At 43.4% G+C, this 21,484-nt stretch overlaps 1 protein-coding gene across 2 annotated transcripts in view; it reads left to right on the top strand.

The window, feature by feature from the left end:
• Nucleotides 1–13,092, top strand: part of Gabrb3 (gamma-aminobutyric acid type A receptor subunit beta3) — a 251,789-nt gene extending 238,697 nt beyond the window's left edge. For both annotated transcript variants that reach the window (XM_005082588.4, XM_005082587.4), the window contains exons 8-9: nt 62–306; nt 8,751–13,092. In XM_005082588.4, the coding sequence (XP_005082645.1) occupies nt 62–306; nt 8,751–9,092 (587 nt within the window). In that variant the 3' untranslated portion in view covers nt 9,093–13,092. The remainder of the gene's footprint in view (nt 1–61; nt 307–8,750) is intronic.
• The last annotated feature ends 8,392 nt before the right edge of the window (nt 13,093–21,484 follow it).

The following is a 21,484-nucleotide window of genomic DNA, read 5'->3' as shown; positions in this document are numbered from 1 at the left end:
GGCATTGCCTTGGGAGGGCTGGGACCTGGGAGGAAGAACTCACACTGTGCTTGTTTCCTAGGGATCACCACCGTGCTAACCATGACAACCATCAACACTCACCTTAGGGAGACGCTGCCCAAAATCCCCTACGTCAAAGCCATCGACATGTACCTGATGGGCTGCTTCGTCTTTGTGTTCCTGGCTCTTCTGGAGTATGCCTTTGTCAACTACATTTTCTTTGGAAGAGGTCCCCAAAGGCAAAAGAAGCTTGCGGAGAAGACAGCCAAAGCCAAGAACGACCGTTCGAAGAGCGAAAGCAACCGGGTAGGCTCTTCCATGGCCCGGGCACACCAGCCCTGCTGCACTGTACCTAACCTCCCAGTTCATCTCCATCCAGCTGGGCAGGCGGCCCCGCCTACCATGCTGTAAAACATTCCCAGGGCAAGCCTCCAGGGTTCCTATCTAATCAACATTGGAGAAGGTGCTGGAGAGGCCCAACATCCCTTCCTACTACCTTCCTTTAGAACGAACAGATTAGGATCAATGGTGCCCAAATACTCTGCAATGTGGGGCTCTTGCCTGACGTGGGGAAAGTCCTTTTCTAAAAGAGCTCAATATTCCTTTCACTGTAAGATTATCAGTTCATTCGTTCAGCCTGCTCCCAAGGTTGCCAGTGCAATAAGCAGTCACCTCACTGGTCCATCCTTCTTGACACTCACAGTCGTCACATGAGGAGAACATTAAGCGTGGAGGTCCCAGGCAGCGCAGGCTCAGGAGGTCTGCAGAACTGCTGCCTCTGGTCTCTCTGCGCAGCACTCCCCCAGAAACCCAGAGCACAGCTCAGGAATGCTCACCCGCCAGTCACAAAGGGACTTGGCCTCGGATGCATCCACTCATGCAAGCATTGCTATTGAAATGAGACTTTAGTGAGAGGTTACAGCTTCAGTTTTCTGAATGCATCCCTTTTTATATCTTACACCCCCTCACACCCTAAAGAATATATTTCTACCGGGTTAAGGACAGTTTATGCCTTCCTTCCTTTGTTTTTGTTGTGCTGCTTGATTCATCTTTTGAGATCTACTTACTTTTCAAGCCCTTGGAGGTTTCCTTCCCTTTTCCTGTGCCTTTGGGCCGGCATGGGTCCCTGATGTGGCATGACGCGGCGTGGCAAATACACATGAATGGATGGATTCCTGACACTGAGTGGACGTGGCCCCTTCCCATCCGTAGAACATAGATGAAGTTGGTCTCTGAATAGAACTAGGTTTTGCACAGACAAAATTATCTTCAGTATCTTACTTGAAAATCTACTCTGTTCCAGACTGTTGTGTTTCTATGGAGATCACGCTGTACTATGAATACACAATATCTCTTGGCCTTGGTGTTTCCAAGGAAACGAGAATTAATCACACCATGTTGTCTCTGTGGCCAAGCGCATGTACAAATGCTTACACGAATGGTGTCCTTCCCCATTTCCTTCTGTATTTAACAATGGCAGCTTTCTTTCCTTTTCTCTAAATGAGACTGCTTAAAACTGCCCAACCATCATTGCTGAGAAACATCTTTTTAGATTTAGAGAAAAGGCTCAATCCTGTAACATTCACAAATAAAATTATCCGAGCAGAGAAAGAACATCAATTAGAGGCAGAGGAAATCCCGAAGTTTTCCCCCTAAATCTTGTTTCCCTTCTCTGAGCAGTTTCAATGAGGCTTCTACATATATTCATATTTTTCAAGATGCACGAGTCTCACTCCATCCTTTCGTTTGGAAGCCAGCATATAAACATCAGGTGTTCTCATTTTAGACATCTGTTTGATGCTTTCACAGTTAAACATTAAAGATCATTCCTCCCTCATGGTAAGAGTTAAGTGATAATTTTTAAGGTGAAACAGACTCCCCGAAAAGTTTCTATAAAGGGTTGTAGGGTGAGTACGAGAAACGGAAGAGCCACTGACATCATCCCAGACAGAAAAGGCTCTGCATGAGGGTTAGCGGTGAGAGGGTCCATCCAAACAATCCCCTTTTAGTTTCCTGCGGTGTCACTTGGCTCTGGGGTATCAATGTGACCAGCTGCAGTTTTCCCTGACAGACTGCAGGGAACCTGCTTCTTCCTGTCTTTACCTGAGCAAACAGCCTTCCCCATGGCCACATCATGGGCAGAGAGCCCTGGAGGCATTTCAGGTCTTAGCTGCCAACAACTTGCTGGAGGAATATTAGTGACCTTGCTGTAAAACTACAGTAGTTTTTTTCCATATACTTAGTGGTTACGCAGTGTTGTAACTTCTCAGAGTGATACGTAAATGCTCCAAATGGTTCTGTATTCTTTTAGTTTCTCCATTTTTTTTTGCAGTATAAGCCTCTTAACCTTAGTTCATCTATGCATTCTACCTGTTTATTCCAGACTTGGCTCTGCACTCCAGAGCAAGCTTTTGTTCATAATGCACAAATTACATCTGCACAGGTTGTGACTTCTGAGGAGTTGACCAGTTGGCACTGTATTTTAATGTCATAACACAATACACCCATGTGTGTGTGGGAGGGAGTGTGCCGGCATTTGAGCCTATGCCCCCTGTGTGCTAAGCAGAACTATAATTCTTGTCAGGCAATCATAGACTTAATCTCATCTTCACTAAGAAGGAAGATCTTGTGCGGCCCTCAAATGGCAAATCTTGTCTTGTTCTTTTAAAACTACAAAATTTCACTTAACTGGAATCTGGAAGGGAAGTAAAGAATTGACTGAGTGTCAATCTAGTGACATAGTCTAGAAAAAAAAAGTCGTCTGTGATATTTTCTGCATGAGATGCTTTTAATTTTGGAGAGCTGCACCTGTCCAGGTTCTGAGCAGAATAAAAACCTCCGTTGACATCACTGGCTCTAATTATAGTCAGTGTGAGCTGGACCCTTCAAAATAACAAGACTTCATGAAACAATTTAAAAATTGCAAGCCACCTGACATCCTGAAAAAGTAACGTCAGCCTTGGATCTCCCACAGTCACTTATTTCTATTTTGAGACCTACATTCTAGACGGTAAGGACAAGAGGAGGAGGTCACCTTCTCTTTTAGGAGCACCGATTTTAAAAATGAGATCTCTAAAAGTTAATAAATTTTAATACCCTTTAAACATTTCAGTCAAAAATTCCAGCAGTTTTCTGTGCATCGGTTCATGTTTTAACGAAACCCATGTGATAACAGCTCCATAAGTAAAGCAGTCATGCTATTTTAAGCTGAGACATAATTCAACTCATCTTTGCATTCTTTTTCACATCAGAATAAGTATTATTTGTGATAGCACTACCATTGCAGGGCTTCAGCCTCTCTGAAGCAGAACTGCATAAAATTATGATGGATTCACCCGTCCTGTCTCGGGAGGATTCCAAGACAGCTGCAAACTTGTCCTCAACATTCAGAGGAGCCAAGAGAACTTCATCAACCTTCATCAACCGGTCAAGTTTCATTCTTTAACTCGGCAAACTACTAACCCGTTCCTAAGGCAGCATGGTGTCCCTCAGACTAGGCTTCCTCCTTAGGTCACTTGCCAAACACACAGCCAAGGTCACAGGCATCTAGGGAAAAGACAGGACACTGACTTGCAGGTCTGTCCCTATATGTCAAAACATCCACCTGATCTCTCTATCTTCAGTCTCCCTGCATGGTCCCTGAATTGCCACACAGTGCCACGTCTGCTTTCCCTTTATTCTGTTAACTCACCTCTTGACTGGTATCTTCCCTTCCTCAACAGTCAAGTCAGATGCCCCTCTCCGCAGAATCGTCCTTATTTCTCCCGTAGCAGTATTTGCACCTTGCTTTGGTCACTCTACGGCCCAGGCCACTGCTTATGCGGCTTCCAGCGCATTCTCTGTACGACAGAAATGGCAGATGGCTTAATTTGTTTCCCCTATCAGGCTTCTCCTGCTAAAATACATATAACCCGACCCCACTGTGGCAGGTTGTGTGTGGCCTTCACCGCCGTGGATCTGCTCCTACTGCGCTGGTAGGGTCTGCCCCACCACACAACTGCTCATTTAGAATTCCTTACATTCTCATAAAAAAATGGACTTTCCCCGTAGCATCTTTTGATAGCTAGAGATGTGTATCAAATTCTTTGGTAAAGTGTATTTGTCCATTGTTGGAAGTTCCCAGCTGGTAGTACGCTTGAGAGGAGGAGTCCCTGCTTTCCTCTTCATGGCTCATAGCCTGGCTCATGCATGACCCTGGCGGGAAGCAGATGTGTACTTTCACTTTTTGGGAATGATCTCAAATAATGCAGTCCCCAGTGAGGCAACAGGGTGGCCAATGAGCCCTTTAGATCTCTCTGTTTTCCTCTTTTTAAATAGCATTGGGAATAAGGCATATTTTTCTACAGCTACTTATATTTTCTGAGTTCTTTTCCACCTTGGAGGGAAATTGTTAAGCTTTCTGAAATACTAAATAATGTAACAAATGACTTGTTACTGTGGAAAGGAGGAAGTTCCCCACTGGCACTTTTAAGAAGTCAGTCTCTCCCTCTCTGGGATGTTCCCTGACACAATTTTGGGAACAAAGTAGCTCTTTAAAGATTTCTGCTTACCATGTTCGTAGATCTTTTAAAATGTGGAACATAGAAGAAGAGTGAAATTAAACTAATTCAATGTGGACCCCACCTGATATAAGTACGTGGTGAATGAGCATGCTGTCTTCATGACATAAAGCCAGGCACTGGGTAGAATGGCGGCCATCTTTACTGCAGCCGAATGAAGTAACGAAATAAACTAAATGGCAGGATATACCTGCCTGAGTCCCTTCCCAGCTCCTCTCTGAGTCAAGATGCCTTGAGAACATCCTTCCTTCACTGACCCACTCAATATCCTTTCTTAAAACGTCGTAAGCACTCTGGGCTGTGCCAGAGAGAGGAAACTCTAATAAGACAGGGTCTGACCTGCACACTTGCTTTTAGCTTTTAGCTATCCTATATGCAAAGACCAGCTCAGCCATCGCTTCCTGGGCTCCTTCCTGCCCCGTTACAGGCAGTCTAAGTGGCCCTTCTTGGGCAGAGTGAGTGGGCGTGGCCAAGGTTCTCCCATAGCCAATCCTTGCTACTGCCACGCTGCCAGTGGGCGTGAGGGAGTCCCTCACTGTCCCCCTTCCTTTCTTGCTGGGACCGGTAACAACTCAGTCTGAAAACAAAACAAAAAAAAATCCTTGGAATAGTCTCCCTGGCTCTGAAGACAGTAGACAGTTCTGGTCATTGCAAGGACTTCATTGTCTGTCATCCCAGGGGAGACTGGAAGAAAAGAAAACTCGGCACCCTGAGAGGCAACTCAAAGTCCTACCCAACCCCACCCAGCTTTCTCAATTCTGAAAAACTAAGGTATAAGCACCGTTGATTCTTAGTGCATCCCAGAGTCATCAATCTGGGTGATGCTAGAGAGAGGAACTATCTCCTCATCCTCCATTAAAACTTCCAAGAAAAGAGCCAGCTTACGCATCAGGCACAGGTCCTGGCCCCACCACTAGGGGCCCCACAAACAGACCAAGCTACACAAGTGTCACCCAGATGCAGAGGGCCTAGGTCCATTCCAGTTTGGCTCCCCAGTTATCCATCTACCCTCTGTGAGTTTCCATGAGCTCAGGTCAGCTGTCTCAGGGTTTCCCTGTAGTGATATAGAACCTCCCCCCCACACACCTATCCTTGCCCATACAATCCCTCCACCCTTTCTTCAACTGAACTCCCAGAGCTAGGGCCCAGTGCTTGGCTGCGGATCTCTGCATCTGCTTCTATCAGCTGCTGGGTAAAGGTTCAATGATGACAATTAGAGTAGCCACCATTCTGATTACAGGAGAAGTCCAGTTCAGACACCCTCTCCACTACTGCTAGGAGTCTTAGCCGGAATCATCCTTGTGAATTCCTGGGCGTTTCCCTGGCACCAGGTTTCTCCATAACTCCATAATGGCCCCCCTTTCTCAAGATGTAAATTTTAAAAAATGATGAGGAAAAAAAAACAAACTCAAAAAGAAAAACATCCAAGAAAAAAGGTAAGCTTAGTGACCCACACCTCTAATTCAAGCACATAGGAGAATGAGGTAAGAGAGCTACCTACCATGAGTGTGAGGCCATACTGTGCTCTGGAGTGAGTTCTTGGTTACCCGAGGCTAGACTGAGACTCTGCTTTGAAAAACAGACAACAAAACCAACCCAAGTCAGAACTGCCAAGATACAGAGCCAAGCTGCTGCTACAGGCACACCAGCTACCCAGGGACCAAAAGGAGACTCCAGGATCTGTCCAGAAGTGGGAAGAGAGCATCTGTCCACACTGTTAGCATTCTTTTCAGTCACCTGTGCAAGTGACTCCCGCCTCGCCTCTCAAATTCAGCTTTTATTCTTGAACCTGCTAGTGTGTACTTGTGCTTCAGAAACAATTTTTTCTGTTTAAGCATTCCTTTCTGCACTGCATATTAAAAGCACAGCGTTGGGGTTTCTTAGCATGACATAGAGAAAAACCTCGCTGGCCCAGGCTCTTATTTACCTTCCCATTCACCGCCAAGCGTCCTCTATTATTATGATTAATTAGTCGGTGGCAAAAAATGATAGCGGCAGAGAAACAGCAGCAGGGTCTCCACCCACCAACAGGCAGATCACGGGTAGATCCGTTATCTTGAGAACTTGAGTTAATTCAGCTAGTTTACCTTGCACAGAACGCTTCATTTGGGTCTTTGCTTGTGATGTGTTTCATACTTTGGCCTAAAACAAAACAAAACAAAACACTGTCTCTCTTTTTGTTTTTCCTGTGTTGTTTCACATGGTAGGCAAATGCACATCTCATATTTCCCCTCATCCTATAGCATTACTGAGAGTGGCTGTGGCAGATTACCATAAATTTAACCACGGCAGAGCAGCATTCATTTTTATCAGACATCTCTTAGGTGGAAAGTTTTAGGAGAGTTGGGCTCGGGTGGGGTAGCCCCTATCTTACAAGCTAAAACCAAAGCTGCTGAGATAAGAGCCCACAATCAACAGGGGACCGGCTAAGAGTGTTGTGACACCTCTTGCTGTCATCTGGGGTCTGTCTTTACTTCTGTGGGGTGTCCTATATTCCCTCATAATGAACCTGCTCCTCCAGATCCTCCCATGAAAGGCAAGTTAAGTCCTCCCTAGGCTTAGTATCCGTCTTCTGACTTGTCCTTCTGCTTCTAGCTGGAAAAGTTCTCTACCATGCTTAGGGGAAAAAAACAACATGTAATGACAGTTTGTCCATCCAGTAATTCAAGACAAACTGTCTTGAGGGCTGTGCCCTTAATTGAGTCTACAGAGTCGCCTTGTAAGCTCTGGCCAGTGAGAAGTGATCTAGCGAGGGCACAGTTAAGTTACCTGGAGAGGTGTTCTCAAACAGGAGTGTGATCAACCCCAGTAGCAAGAGTCTGAGTGCTCTCTACCCATTGCAGCCCTCCATGAGCCTGGGCCGCCTTGCCTTTGGTAGCTGCGACTCTGAGCTCTTTAAGCCTCCTCAGTGCTTGCCGTGGCGCCCAGCCCGTCTCTTTCTGCTTAGGAGTCAGGAGTCCTTGCTGCCCGCCTTACCACCTTCTCATTCAGCTTAACGTCTTCCGTGGGAGTAAGGGATGCCTCCTATAAGCTGGGAAGACACAAATTAACACGTCAATAAGTCATTCTACAGAACCACCGTGGTTCACGGGAAAAATCCATGAGGGGCGCCCAGCCACAGGTTCCCCCAGGGTCCCTCATCCACAGAGAGACTGCTGAAAATTCTGCGGCAGCCTAAAAAAAACCACCTGGATCCCTGGCATTGTCATGGAAGGTCTAAGGTTATATGTAGCAAAGAATAAAACTGTATTATTTTAAAGTTAGACTTCACTGCGGAAACAGTTGTGACCCTTCTGCCAGGACCCACATCTGTATCTACCCCCAGCATTCATCAGGAGCACCATCGGGATGGTCTCTGTGCTCCTCCACAGTCTTCTGGCGCCTTCAATAAATCAGAGCCAGGGCTAGCGGGCCACCATGTGCTGAGAGGAAAGAGAGCATACTCAGCAGATGTTGGGCCTGGGTCCGATGCCAGCGTTCCAAAGAGAGCAAGCTAAGTTCCTAAGAATGCCCCTACGTCTACTTGAGACCACAGCTGGTACCAAATGTTACTCGTACTCTGCCATTCCTAAGACGTGCTCAAGTTATAGTAGGTACCGTAAGAGGGTAATGGCAGAGCACGCTGAGAAAATGAAGTAATCCCATCAATGCACCCCCAGTGAAAGCTGTGTGTGAGAAGCCTTCGGTCATAGTGTCCCCTATGCTGGGCTTGCCTCCCTCTGTGACCTTGGTGTCTGGTGAGTTAATGACTGGGAAAGAGATGTTGAGTGATACAGGTATTTTGGCATTGCCAGACCCAGACTAGATGGTACCTGCTGGCTTGAAGCCAAGGAAGGGAGGCCTCCACCGTTTCCACTCAGTGCACAATCATGGGCAGTTGCTTGCCCAGAGGCAAATCCCAGAAGGGGTTTGCACTTCAGTTTTTCTCTTCAGCAAGGATTCTCATCTATAACATGAAATGTCAGTTTGGTGAGGCTCACTTTCTCTTTAACGTCCTCTGAAAGGACTTGTGAATTAACGAAATGCAGTCTCTAATAAGCTGCAGTTAAATCTCGCACATTCTCATAAACCATGTTGCATGACACTGTAACATCACTCTGTCCTGGGCTTGCATAGAAAGAGTAAATTAGCGGGCATGCCAGCTTCTGAGAGTGTACTGTTTTTTTGTTTTGTTTTGTTTTTTCCAATTAGGTGGATGCTCATGGGAATATCCTATTAACGTCGCTGGAGGTTCACAATGAAATGAATGAGGTTGCAGGCAGCGTTGGTGACACCAGGAATTCAGCAATATCCTTTGACAACTCAGGAATCCAGTATAGGAAACAGAGCATGCCCAGGGAAGGGCATGGGCGGTACATGGGAGACAGAAGCATGCCGCACAAGAAGACCCACCTGCGGAGGAGGTCTTCCCAGCTCAAAATCAAAATCCCTGATCTAACTGATGTGAATGCCATAGACAGATGGTCCAGAATCGTGTTTCCATTTACCTTTTCTCTTTTCAACTTAGTTTACTGGCTGTACTACGTTAACTGAATGACTGTGTTTGATTTTTCTTCAAAGACTTCATCTAACACTGAGTGAAATATTACCCTGCCTGTCAAGTTTTTATACCAGTACACACACACACACACACACACACACACACACACACACACTTGTATATATATATGTGAACTTTCTCAACATATATATAAAACACACGTGTATATGAGGGTGTATGTGTATATGTTTATATATGCAGGTGTGACTATCTGTGTATGTAAAACAAATACACACACATACCGTACATTTTGCAACTATGGACAATTTAACACAGGATGCATTATTAAAGAAAGTCATAGGGTTTTTTTTCTCCCTCTCTCTTTTTCAATTGAAAGGGACGAGTATCTAAATATTATGCCTCAAGAACGAGGGCGCGAAACACGGTCATCCCAAAGTGTGTCTTTTGTTACCATAAGTTAGACGTTTTCTCTTAAAAACCAGAAAGGAATTCTTAGTTAATCTTTGGGAACTTCTACAGTGGTAGCTGTACACCTCACATCCTCTCTTTTGGTTTGCAGCCAAGGCTTGTTGGCTTCTATGCGGTGGGCTTGTCTCATCAGGTATGCTCGTCTGTAGCGAGTTAGCACTCTTACCTGATTCTTCCTGGCTGGTAGCTCCCATGCTCATGTCTGAGTGTCTGTCTCTTGACAACTCACCGGGAGTAAAGAGTGTCCCATTGTAAGTACTCCACCATCCCATCCATGTGGGGGATTTCTGTTAACATTGAGTGGGTCCAGCTTAACTGTCTTGTTGGAAACACAGTGGCACATTTTAATAATGAAATTCAGTCACTGAAAATGTGCTCTGCATCTTGTCCAGATTTCTAGGTCCGCTATTTAACTGGAAGCATAGACGTCTCAGGTTCTTTGTTACTCTAAGGTAAAACCATCTAGAGTGATTTCCCCCTTGCAGTTATGTTACCATTCTTATAACATTGTATGTTAATATAAATATATTTGCATAATATGCATACATATGTATATTACCAAGATTTTGTTTCTTCTGCTTGCTATCATGGCAGCATGCGACGTCATATTTTTCATTCTGTGATGTAACTACTTTCTGTTATCTAGAAATTAAGATTGAACCTACAGTGTTTCTACTGCTCACTTTTGGAAACTTAAGAAACATCCTCACAGCCTTCATTTCTGTACTGACATGTCTCATAAGCACACCCAACTCCTCCTAGACTGACTAGGATTCTGCAGGAACACGACCAGTACACACCACGATCATGCAACAACCCGTGGCCGTTCCTGAGGCAAGCAGGGAAACCTGACACAAACACAGTCTCTTTTGGTTCCTTCTGACCCACAGCCTCATCAGTATTTGGACTTTTTAAAGCTCGTAGAAACAAGACAAGGTGCACCGGTTTCATAGACGCAACCTTAACTTCCTATTTAGATGAGCTCTTTCTAAAGAAAAAACAAAGATGATATATTTTTTGTAAACTATTTCTATCACAGGCATCCATAAACCGACTGCAGTTGTGGGAACAGGTGTCACAGCGAAGCATTTGGAAGGCAGGTTTAAAAAGCAAAGCATGCAGTAAAGCACTGCTAAATTAATAACCCCCAAATCCCACACAGGAGTCACCCTCGAGTCCAACATTATTGTTCACCATGCATGTGGCACCACCACCCTCCCCAGGATGCGTGTGGTGTAGACTGCAACTCCTTGATTTTTTTTTTTGGTGGCCATAGCCATCTTTACTATGTGGGAATCTGACCGTTAGAAACCCAATATTAGATGAAAAAAAACTTAATCCACAAAAATCTCACATTAGGGACAGTTACTGAATTTTATGCCCTTTATCTCCTTCATTCTTCTCTACTGAGTCTTTTTCTGATGACTTCTCTTTGGCTTTGTTTTCTGTCTGGAGATGAGCCTGTGAATTTTGGCCTTTGGCTTTTCTCTGGAAATTTTCTTTCTCATGGGTAACAGTGAAAGGAGACAAAAAAGTTAAACAGTTTCGAAAAACATCCTGTAAGTGGCCTTATCATTGTAACGTGTTAAAGACAAGCAAATGTTTGCAAAGACCTTATCCCTTTCAATACTTCAGGTATCTCTCTGTGTATCCTGTCACTCAAGTAAGTGCCACATGTAGAAGAGAGACCCCCAAATGCAAGCCATGTGGCGGAAGGAGTCAGGGACTGATAATTTATCATACTAACAACTGTGACTTATTTTTTCTGGGAGAAAAGTGACTCAAAAACTTTTTTGAAGCATAGTTGAGATACCCACATATCAGAGGCAGAGACCCCACGGGGCTCAGAAGAGTAGCAGTACGCTCCCCTGGGAATCTCCGGATATAAATTTGCATGGTGTAGTCATAATAGCTTTTGAGCTTTTTATATGCATTTGGCACCAAGACTGGGATCCACAACTTTATAGACACTGCAACGAAGTTACCATAGTAGCTAGATTCTAAGTAGTATTTGTAATTACACGCAGACACACACACACACACACACACACACACACACGTATTCTGTAAAAAAAATCCATTTTAAGATACTTGGGTATGTGTTTGCTTTATTCCATTTCAGAAGAAAAGTACTTTTCTCCTAAGAAATTATTTTATGGCTTTTCTATTTTTTAAAGCTGTGGGAAGAGTTGGGATGAGAACTCTGGCTGTTCTAACAGAAGAGTGGAATCTGATCCCTGTTCTAGGAAAGTAACCTCTCGTCACTTTACATTACCCATTGGAGCCAGTGAGTGGATGCATGGAGGGTTGCCCCCAGGACCTCTGATGGGAGGTGCCTGTTACCCATGCCAAGAGCTTTTAAGAACAGGAACTTTAATTTCTCATCAACTCAATAGAGCATCAGTTCTTAGTCATACTGTCTATCCAAACTGAAATGCTTCGCAGAGGGCTCACGGTGTTGACGCCTTGATGACAGCCCTTCATTTCATCATTTTTAGATATGTCTGTGACTACTCAAGAGCCCTCCTCCATCAGTCCCAGCAGAGAGAGACTGACCAGAGTGGAATCATCCTTAAGACAAAAGTCACTCCTGCTTACCAACCCCGGGACAGTCGAGGGGGTTGTGATATCAACATCATAAGCCACTCACTGCCCCTGAATCTCAGATGAACTAGAACGCATACCATAATAATACCCCCGTTAGGCTTTAAGTGGCGTGTCCATCTGCAGTACTGTGTGTTTTGATGCTAACGTGGGGACGTCTTCAGTTATTCTCACCAAAAGCACTTCTCCTCTTTTCGGAACGTGGAGTTGACAATGTCACCAATGAGATGATCTCGGAGAAGACAGGCACATTGCAGTTGTAGGTGTTTGCCCCACGTGGACACATTCTGAAAAGGTGTGTCCAATTTTGAAATTCCTTACTTTAAAAATAAATCCATAGTTTAACCCTTCACCTAAAAACGAGTCCATATTTCTGGCCATTCTAAGCCAACTGAACCACTGGTGACATATTTTGCTACTCGTGGAAAGACTGCTGACTTTCATGTCAGTGTGAACTCACCATCAGAATACCATTGACTCTTGGGGCAACGGACTGCCCTGGTGGAGTAAAATTCCCAGGACACTGGTGAGTGTGCCTTGGACTGATTACCTCTTCTACTGCATTGAAAGGTGCCATGTTTTCCTGAATGACTAATCCCCACCACCACCACAGCCCCTTGTAACAGTGACCTCCCAGAGTGGCTCACCCACCATACCTCTCCTAGGGATGGCCCACAAACATGTCATTCATGACTCATTTTTCTACTTCCCAAGTCAGTAGATGTGTTCAAGGTAAGTACAGGATTGTTCTAGTAGGAATAGGCGGTTGCTGTCCTGACTGATATCCACGTCTATTTCATTTCATTGTAAAGATAAACTTAAACCCGGTTTTGCTTAAGCACATTGATGTAATTTTTTGGTATTATTTGACGTGAAAAAAAACAGCAAAATTGAGTGACAGATACAATATGAAACTTGTTGAATGAATTCAAATTTATTAAAAAAGGACTAACTGACAAACGTGAATTCTGGTTGGTTTTTTTTTCCTCTCCCTTAACTCCCTGTTGTTGAATGGTGTGGTTATTTTAATCCAGCCTTGTTCAACTGCACATGTCTACTTGGGCTATGTGAAAATAAAAGGGATTTAAAGCCCCAAACTGACTGCCTAAGAGAACAGCTGAACTGTTTCTTTTTAGAAATATAATTCATAATTTAGCTTAAAATTTATACATCAAAGAACCAATATCCACACAGAGAGTAACCTGTTATAGACCTCAAATTAGTCTTTTAAGAGGCACACATTTTTCTGCCAAAAGCCAGGGAATAAGCTCCCCACCTCTGGATAGCCACCCTTTGAGTTTTTCCGCATCCCTAAGGCAGTTTCCCTTGCTGCTTTTCCAGCATGAATGTGAGACAGTATCATAGGATGAATAAATGAGTCAGTGAGTGAGTGAATGAATGAATGAATGAATTCAGATTATGGACACTTCTATGCAGACAGAGGTTACTGAGAACCCTGTCTCCCTCCTGGGGACCCTGAGGTGCTCACGATATGCCGAGCAGCTGGTCTGCATCCATGTGCAGCCATCTGTAATGCAGTCAGGAATAATACCAGACCATTTTCATGCCTTGTTCAGATATGTAAACAACTGTTTCATTTCAGATCTTCTCCAGAGCCTCATGACTGGGTCACGCCTTAAACTAAGTTGTTATCTGTGGTGAGAACATCTCCGTGGGAGCATGTCTTACCTATGTCACTGAGCCAGTCCTGGTGACGAGCTTAAAAGACCAACTGCCTCTTAGAAGGACCTGTTTAGGTTACCTGAGAATCCCATGGCCCCTGGGGAGCCTCCATCCAGACTGTTCACTCCCCAGCCCATGGCTGACAGCCTGTGTTCACAGTGAATGCTTTACATTTCTTGGGTAGGATCCCTTACTTTGTAAAGCATGGGGTTTCTCGCTGCTCTTTTAAAGCCTATGTGGTTTTAAGATAGGGGCTTGTACCAGGAGGACAAAAAGCAGCAACCATTACTGACTGAGGTGTTTCTAGTGTTAGAGAGACTCACTCCATGCCTCTTGGTTTTAGATAAGCAGTTTCAACTCAGACAAAGCAGGCAGCAGCATAAGAAACACAAATGCTGTAAATGCTCCCAACTGTGGCTGGGCAGAAGACCCTGAATCCAGTCTCCAGTGCTCTTAAGAAGCAAAATAATGATGAAGAACTAAATGATCAATGTATTGACATGGGAGAGCAGAGTGTGCTTAGTGGCCCTGTGCTTCTTGAAACAGATTAATAGCCCTGACCACCAGGTGATTAGAAAGTATCTCTAGTAAGTTAAATCTCTTCATCTTGTTACACTGGGTTTAGGTGTTGAACTTCTGCCTCCCTTGTTTAATTAATTTGTTGTCATTTTCTTTACAAATTTAAAACGTAATGATTTATACAATAGAGTGTTACCATGTATGTAAAGTGCATTGACCTTGTTTTTCCCTGTATATTTAGGATTTCCCTTCTCCTTTCTGGTAGTATTTCCTAAAGTGTGTGATAGGCTGCTGTGAACCACAGTTGCCTGCTTCACTCCTGGATGCTCAAGCTTACATGCTGGTTGGCTAGTCTTTTACCTGTCAGCTTCCTTCCTCTGGCAATCGCTATTCTCTCTCCTGATCTGAAACCAACATTCGTAGTTTCCACATGCAAGAGCGGACACTTGACATTTGTTCTTCTCTGCTTCATTGATGTCATTTAACACAACCTAGTTCCAAATCCGTTTTGCTGAAAAAGATAGGACGTCACTCTTTTTTGGGCTAAGTAATGATACTGTGTGTATAGGCCACACTTCATCCATCCATCTCTTGATCCTAGGATGGTTCAGTGTCTTGACTTCTAAGGATGGTTCAAGAAAAAAAGGCATAGTTTTTAGATAAAAACACTAATGATCCATCCATAAACGGATTTCTCTTTCTCCTTTTTTGCCCCCAATCTTCCATTAGTTGCATGTTACCAAGTTTGAAAATATTTATACTCGGCCTGCAGTCACAAAATGTCAGTGTTTAACACTATGTTTACAAACTTTGACTCAAAGTTGAGACCTAATGAACACTCACATTTTTTCTTTCCTTTTTTTAAATATACATTTTTATTTAAATTAGAAACATGCATGCTTCACATGTCAATCCCAGCTCCCTCTCCCACCCCTCCTCCCTTGTCCCTCCACCAGCCCCCGCAGCCCCCCACCCAATCCCCACAGCATTTCCCAGAGAGGGTGAGGCCCTCCATGGGGGATCTCCAGAGTCTGTTATTTCATCCAGGGCAGGACCTAGGCCTTTCCTCATGTGTTCAGACTGAGGGAGCATCCCTCCATGTGGAATGGGCTCCCAAAGTTCATTTCTATGCCATGGTGAACACTAATCTACTACCCATGGCACAAAGATTGCTGAAGGCTCCTCACTGGCACTGCATTCATGGAGTCTGGATCAGTCCCCTGTTGGCCTCTCAGCCATCAGTCTGTGGTTCAAGAACTCCCCCTTGTCCAGTCAGCTGTCTTTGTGGGTTTCACTAGCATTGTCTTGACCCCTTTGCTCCTCACTCCTCCATCTCTGTCACTGGGTTCCAGGAGTTCAGTTCAGTGTTTAGCTGGAACACTCACATTTTTGAACTGCGCTTTGTGAGTGACGTCAAATGATTAATGTTCCCGTTAAATATGTAAGAACTCACTATTGGAAAAAGAGAAAAGAGGATTGCTTTTACCATTACAGGCTTCATCCTTGAAAGTGAGATTAGTCAACGAAACAACAACACAAGCTGACAGGCTCTAGGAGCTGCACTTCACTGGACTCCATCCTGGAGGACCTCACATGGAAATTAATTCTAAAAGTTGAAAGCAAATTACTAACATAGAGATTTCAAACATACAAATATATAATACTAATATCATTCGAAGCAGAGCTAAGCAGTTAGTGTGGGTTTCTTTAAACATTTTTCAGTATCATGTCTTAACCTCAAAGGGAAACCAAGCTAACTAAGGTCCAGGTCAAATGGGTTACTATTTGTGTGTGTGTGTGTGTGTGTGTGTGTGTGTGTGTGTGTGTGTTCTTCCAATTGATTCAAGCTATATACCACAGCATATCAACTCTGTAGGTTGAATTGCTTCCCATCGTGCATTGTCTTGGGATCTCTGGTTTCTAGTTATTTTCTACCTTCCTCCTTTCTTTTCCTTCATTTCTTCTGTCTTTCCCCTTCCCTTTAATACTTTGAGACCTTCTTAATTAATCTCAGGCTGTCATAGAATTCACTACACAGCTCAGACTGACCTCTGCTTCATTGGCATAAACCATGATACTCACTGCGTATCTTATTTTTTTGCATAGGAAGAAAGATGTAAAGACATCTGCATCTTAAGTAAGAACCTACTCTATTTTGTTTTATTTTTAGGTTTGTCGAGTCAGGGTTTCTCTGTGTGGCACTGGCTGTCTTAGAACTTGCTCTGTTGTCCACTTTGACCTGGAACTCTCAGAGATCAGCGTGTCTCTGCCTCACAAGTGTGCTGGCATTAAAAGCATGCACCAGCATACCCAGCAAGAGGCTACTCTTATCAAGCTCTTTGAATATTGACCTATTGCAATATTCTCCAGTTTTCTTCATGAAGATTATTTTCTTGCTGACTTCCTACACTAGTTAAAATTGCTTGTTTGGAGGCCTGATATAAAGCCAGGGTTGAATTATTTTATTCCATTGAGACATTAGGTTGATTTCATGATGCCTTGTCTCCCATCTTCCTCTTCCCAGGTTCTATCCAATCGTCACACCTCAGCTTAGACTCAGCTAGTGACCCAGGAAGGTGTTATGTGACCCACAGTTTATCTTATATCTGAATTCTTCTCAAGTCCTTTGTGCTCACTGGTGATTAGCTATGTTCACTGGTGATTAGAACTGACTCGAAATGATTGTTGAGGCTTCTTTTCCGGCTGTGTTTGTCAGGCAGGGAGGCTGGTACCAAGTGTGATGATAGGTGGTCTCTTGAAAACACTGTGTTTTATTGATTTGTTTGTCACTTCTCAAAACATATTTCTGTCACAGTCACCCTCACATTTACCCTCACTCTTCTCAGACCTACCTGTCTCCACAAAAAGTTCCCAACTTTGTGTCCTCTTACTTAAAAAAAACACGAACTGACACCACTTGTGTTGCCCAGGTACTCATGGGTATGTGTTCACCCACTGCAGAGTGATCTGTTACCAGGTGCTCATCACCAAAGAAAACTCCGTCTCCTTATCCAAGAAGTTATCAACTGTTAGTCATTTTGTTCAGCCAGGAGCTCCTCCCCATCCACACTAGAATGCTGACCAGTTTTACCTTAGGCCAGTTTTGCATGAGGAGCCACCGGCTGCTGAACTCCAGGGGGCAGAGATCCTGTCATGTCCACAAGACCCCATCTCACTCTGGTCCTCTCCAAAACCTCTGGCTTCAATGGTCCCCAAGCCTTGGAGAGGGGATACCTTTCCACTAACACTTATTGCTCTAACTTTAGCCAGTTGTGAGTTTCTGCATCCAATGCACAAATTTCCCTGATGAGGTATAGAGCTGCACTAATTCATGGATAGAGGGATGAAAATTTAAAGGGAAGTTTGCACAATTGTCCATTTAGTAGAATTATGGTAGTTTCACCAAAGGGTCTTCTGAGTTCCTTAGCATTGTGCTTAGGCAGACTTACAGTAAAAGGTATGTATTTACTCAGGCCTTAAATCTTAATGAGAAAGTGGTGTATGAATATTGAATAAAATGATTAATTAAAAAATGTGGTTACTCCACAATGTTTCGTCATTGTTGCACTCATGGACATATCTCTCCATGCATTCCAGTCATAGTTGATGTCTATAGGGCTCAGTTTTTCCTCTGGGAACCCACTATGAGAGCTGGTCAGCACAGAGGAAGTTTCCTGGTGATAACCAAGTGCATTTCTCCATGTCCTAGGACCAAAGTGTGTGGTGTCTCCAGAAATAGGGTCTTGCCATTAAGTTACGGTGGACAAGTCAGAGCAGTGGTAAAGGACACTCGACCAAGAAATAAAGAGGAGGTGTCCCAAACCTAGCACTGAGCTTTTGATTGGCAGTCCATAGCTTCTTTGAGGTTTTTCTTTTGTGTGTAGTTAACTTCAATTGAACCCTTCTGTATGGATATAGAATATAGAATTCAGGACGCTTATAAAAATAGATATCTGTAAGCCTATTTCAAACATCCTTAATGTTAGTTATACCTTATCTCAATCTTTCTTGTGTTCTAGCCAGGTGATCTTTTCCTGATTCCAGCCCCAACACTACTGCTTCTGGTCCAAGGACCATGTTTTCCAATTTTTCACGAGGAAGATATTTAGTGTAAATCTTTAATTGCCATGTTGGATGTTAGTCAACTCTCAAAGGTCTGTGTCTCTTGTGCTGAACATTCTTCTGTTATTTTAAAGAAATTTTCATTTTTACTTTGTTTCCTTTTATAATTTTGATTTTTTTTGTGATAGGGTTTCTATGTAGCTTTGGAGGCTGTCTTAGAACTCTAACAGTAGACCAGGCTGGCCTGAAACTCAAGAGATCCACCTGTCTCTGCCTCTGGAATGCTGGGATTAAAGACATGCACCACCACTGCCCATCTTCGCTACTAATACTGCTAGCCAGATTATTATAACCAATTTGCTTCTTGCTTTCCTTGATTTTCTGTAACTGATTTTGATTTTTGATGTAACTGAATTACCTAGGGATTTATTTTGATTCAAGGCTCTGAAGGCTGGTAGAAACCAGTGGTGGCACCTAGGGAGAGGTGTGGGATTCTTCAATTCATGACAAAAAAATGGAAGAGAAAATGAGCACTGGAGAAAGATAAAGATGACAGACTCCAGAGTTCTTTATTCCACTCCTCAGAGCAAAGAATAATCCACCCCCACAATGAAAATCAATCCCAACAGCTCCCACCCCCTTCTACAGGCGAAGCCACTGCCCATACCTCCTACACCTCCACACTCAACAGGAACTTGAGCAGCAAAAAACCCTGTTCAGAGTACAGCAGCTCCAGATGTATAATGCTACTTATTTGTTCGAGGTTCTGTTGTTGTTTGTTTTGGTTCGGGTTTGGGGGGTTATTTTTATTTTTTGTTGTTTTGTTTTGTTTTTTGAGACAAGGTTCCTTTGTGTAGCCTTAGTTGACCTGGAACTAGCTCTGTAGACCAGGCTGGCCTTGAGTCCACAGATTATTCTAGGTTTTTTTGTTATTGTTTTATACGGGGGAGAGGTTACCCACTAGCAATGTGTGCTGAGAGACTTTACTTTACCTTTCAGTACTTCTAATTCATTTTCTGAGTGTCATTTTAGAATTACAAATAATATGAAAAATTGCAAGTACTTGAAGTATGGACTTGAATGAAATTTGTAATGGGAAGCATCATCAGCATCTAAATTGTGGACATATTCATTCCGCATCCCATTATCTAAGCAATAGCTAATGTACTTTCAATTACTGATAGACATTACAGGTATGCAGATGCCAGCAGAATACAGAAAATGGCATGATGGGCCCCGGAGATGGAGTTATGAGCAGTTATGGGTCATCCATTTTGGGCACGCAGAGCTGAACTTGGATCCTCTGGAAGAGCAGCGAGTGTTAGTAATGGCTGAGCTAGCTACAATCACATTTAAACTGCCCTTATTGTTTGGTTCACGTCTGGATATGTTTCTGGGATTTTAGTAGAAAAGTTAGATTTTCATGGTAAGCAAGGACAATGCTAACTCAGATGTGGGGACCATAAATGTCATGATAGAACTTTCACTGGGGGCTATGTGAGCCCTCTCAAGAAGGCCTACCCTTTCTCTATTGAAAAAGTCAGTAAATATGTGTTTTCGCTGTTAATACTCATTCATGTGTTACTTAGTTTTATCCTGTTGATAAAATGCATAGTACTTAGGGGGAAGAGAGGGTGGTAGAGTGCTGGTAATTTGACAGTTCAACAGGAGTAACGGCTTTTAATGCTGATTTCCAGTAACTTCTCAACTTCTTGCACGTTGTGTCTTTCCTATCTGCTAGCACCCTTTCGGCACATGCTTAGATGGTAACAGCGTTCTTCCTAACTATAATCTCTGCTGTTGGCACGCTGTGAGTTTTCTCTGATTTGCATTATTTGTCAATGGAGTGCCATCCGTTTTTCTTCCTTAACTGTCTGGATGAAGTCAGTAACTAACTTCATGTCAATGTTTGCAGTCTTTCTAATATTCTTACTTTTCTGGGGAGAGTCAAATACTAAAATATTTATGCATGTTTAGGAGCATTACAGAATATGCTTTTGGACAAACTGGATAGCCATCCTATAAGGCACAGTGCTCTTTCTGAACTAGTTTTCATGCTGGCTGGTTTATGTCAGCTTGACTGTGGCTAGAGTCATTTTGGAAGAGAGAGCATCAGTTGGAATATTGCAACTATCAAACTGGTCTATGGGCAAACCTGTGGGGAATTTCTCTGTTGATGACTGATAATTGATGTGGGAAATCCAGCTCCCTGTAGGGAATACTACTCCTGGGCTTGTCAGTCCTGAGTGCTACAAGAAAGCAAGCTGATCAGGCCATACTGAGCAAGACAGTCAGCATTGTTCCTCCATGGCCTCTGCATCAGCTCCTGCTGCAGGTTTCTGCCCTGCTTGAGTTTCTGCCCTGATTTCGTCCTCCCTTCATGTGCTGTTTTTGGCCACGGTTTTCACAGCAATAGAAATCCTAACTAAGACTGTATTATTTACCTGTTTGGGTTTTGCCAACCTACAACCAGTGAGCTAAATTACTAGTTATAGTGTTTGACATCCAAGTTGAATGAACCATGCCCTGCTACATAATTTCTACAGCTCCTTGCATGGTTATGATGGCAAAGTTAATGGTGTGACAGAGACTACGTGACTGATAAAATCCAACATTATTTTAAGGCATTTACAGATAACTTCCTGGGTGAATTACAACCAGAAATGGTGGCTTTATATGTAAGGTGACGCTCTAGTCTTGGACCCCAGTGCTTTTCTCTTATCTTCATTATTACAGACTGGACACAGTAAAATCATTGGCTGTACTACACTGAGTTAGCCATGATCTGTTTACATGCAACCTGAATACCTGGTCTGCCAAAAGTGAAATAAGGTAAGATCTCCTGAGCAGACTGGGAGCATGGGGGGGGTAGGGTAGAGGGAACCAGAGATCCATAAGTCATCTTTTAAGGAACCAAAGTTTCTTTTAGAATGTAACTTTTTAATGAGATGTAAAAGAAAATCTGATCTTATAATCTAAATAAGTTATGGACAATTATCTAGTAATATAGCTTCAAATCAAGTGACTGGAAATCACTGTTGAGCTCCCTAACTTGGTGACTCCTCTCTCCTGAAAGAAAATGAACCAG

This window comes from Mesocricetus auratus, unplaced genomic scaffold (assembly GCF_017639785.1).
Source record: "Mesocricetus auratus isolate SY011 unplaced genomic scaffold, BCM_Maur_2.0 Super-Scaffold_100030, whole genome shotgun sequence".
Classification (NCBI taxonomy): domain Eukaryota; kingdom Metazoa; phylum Chordata; class Mammalia; order Rodentia; family Cricetidae; genus Mesocricetus; species Mesocricetus auratus.
This window is presented reverse-complemented; position numbering and strand designations above follow the sequence as displayed.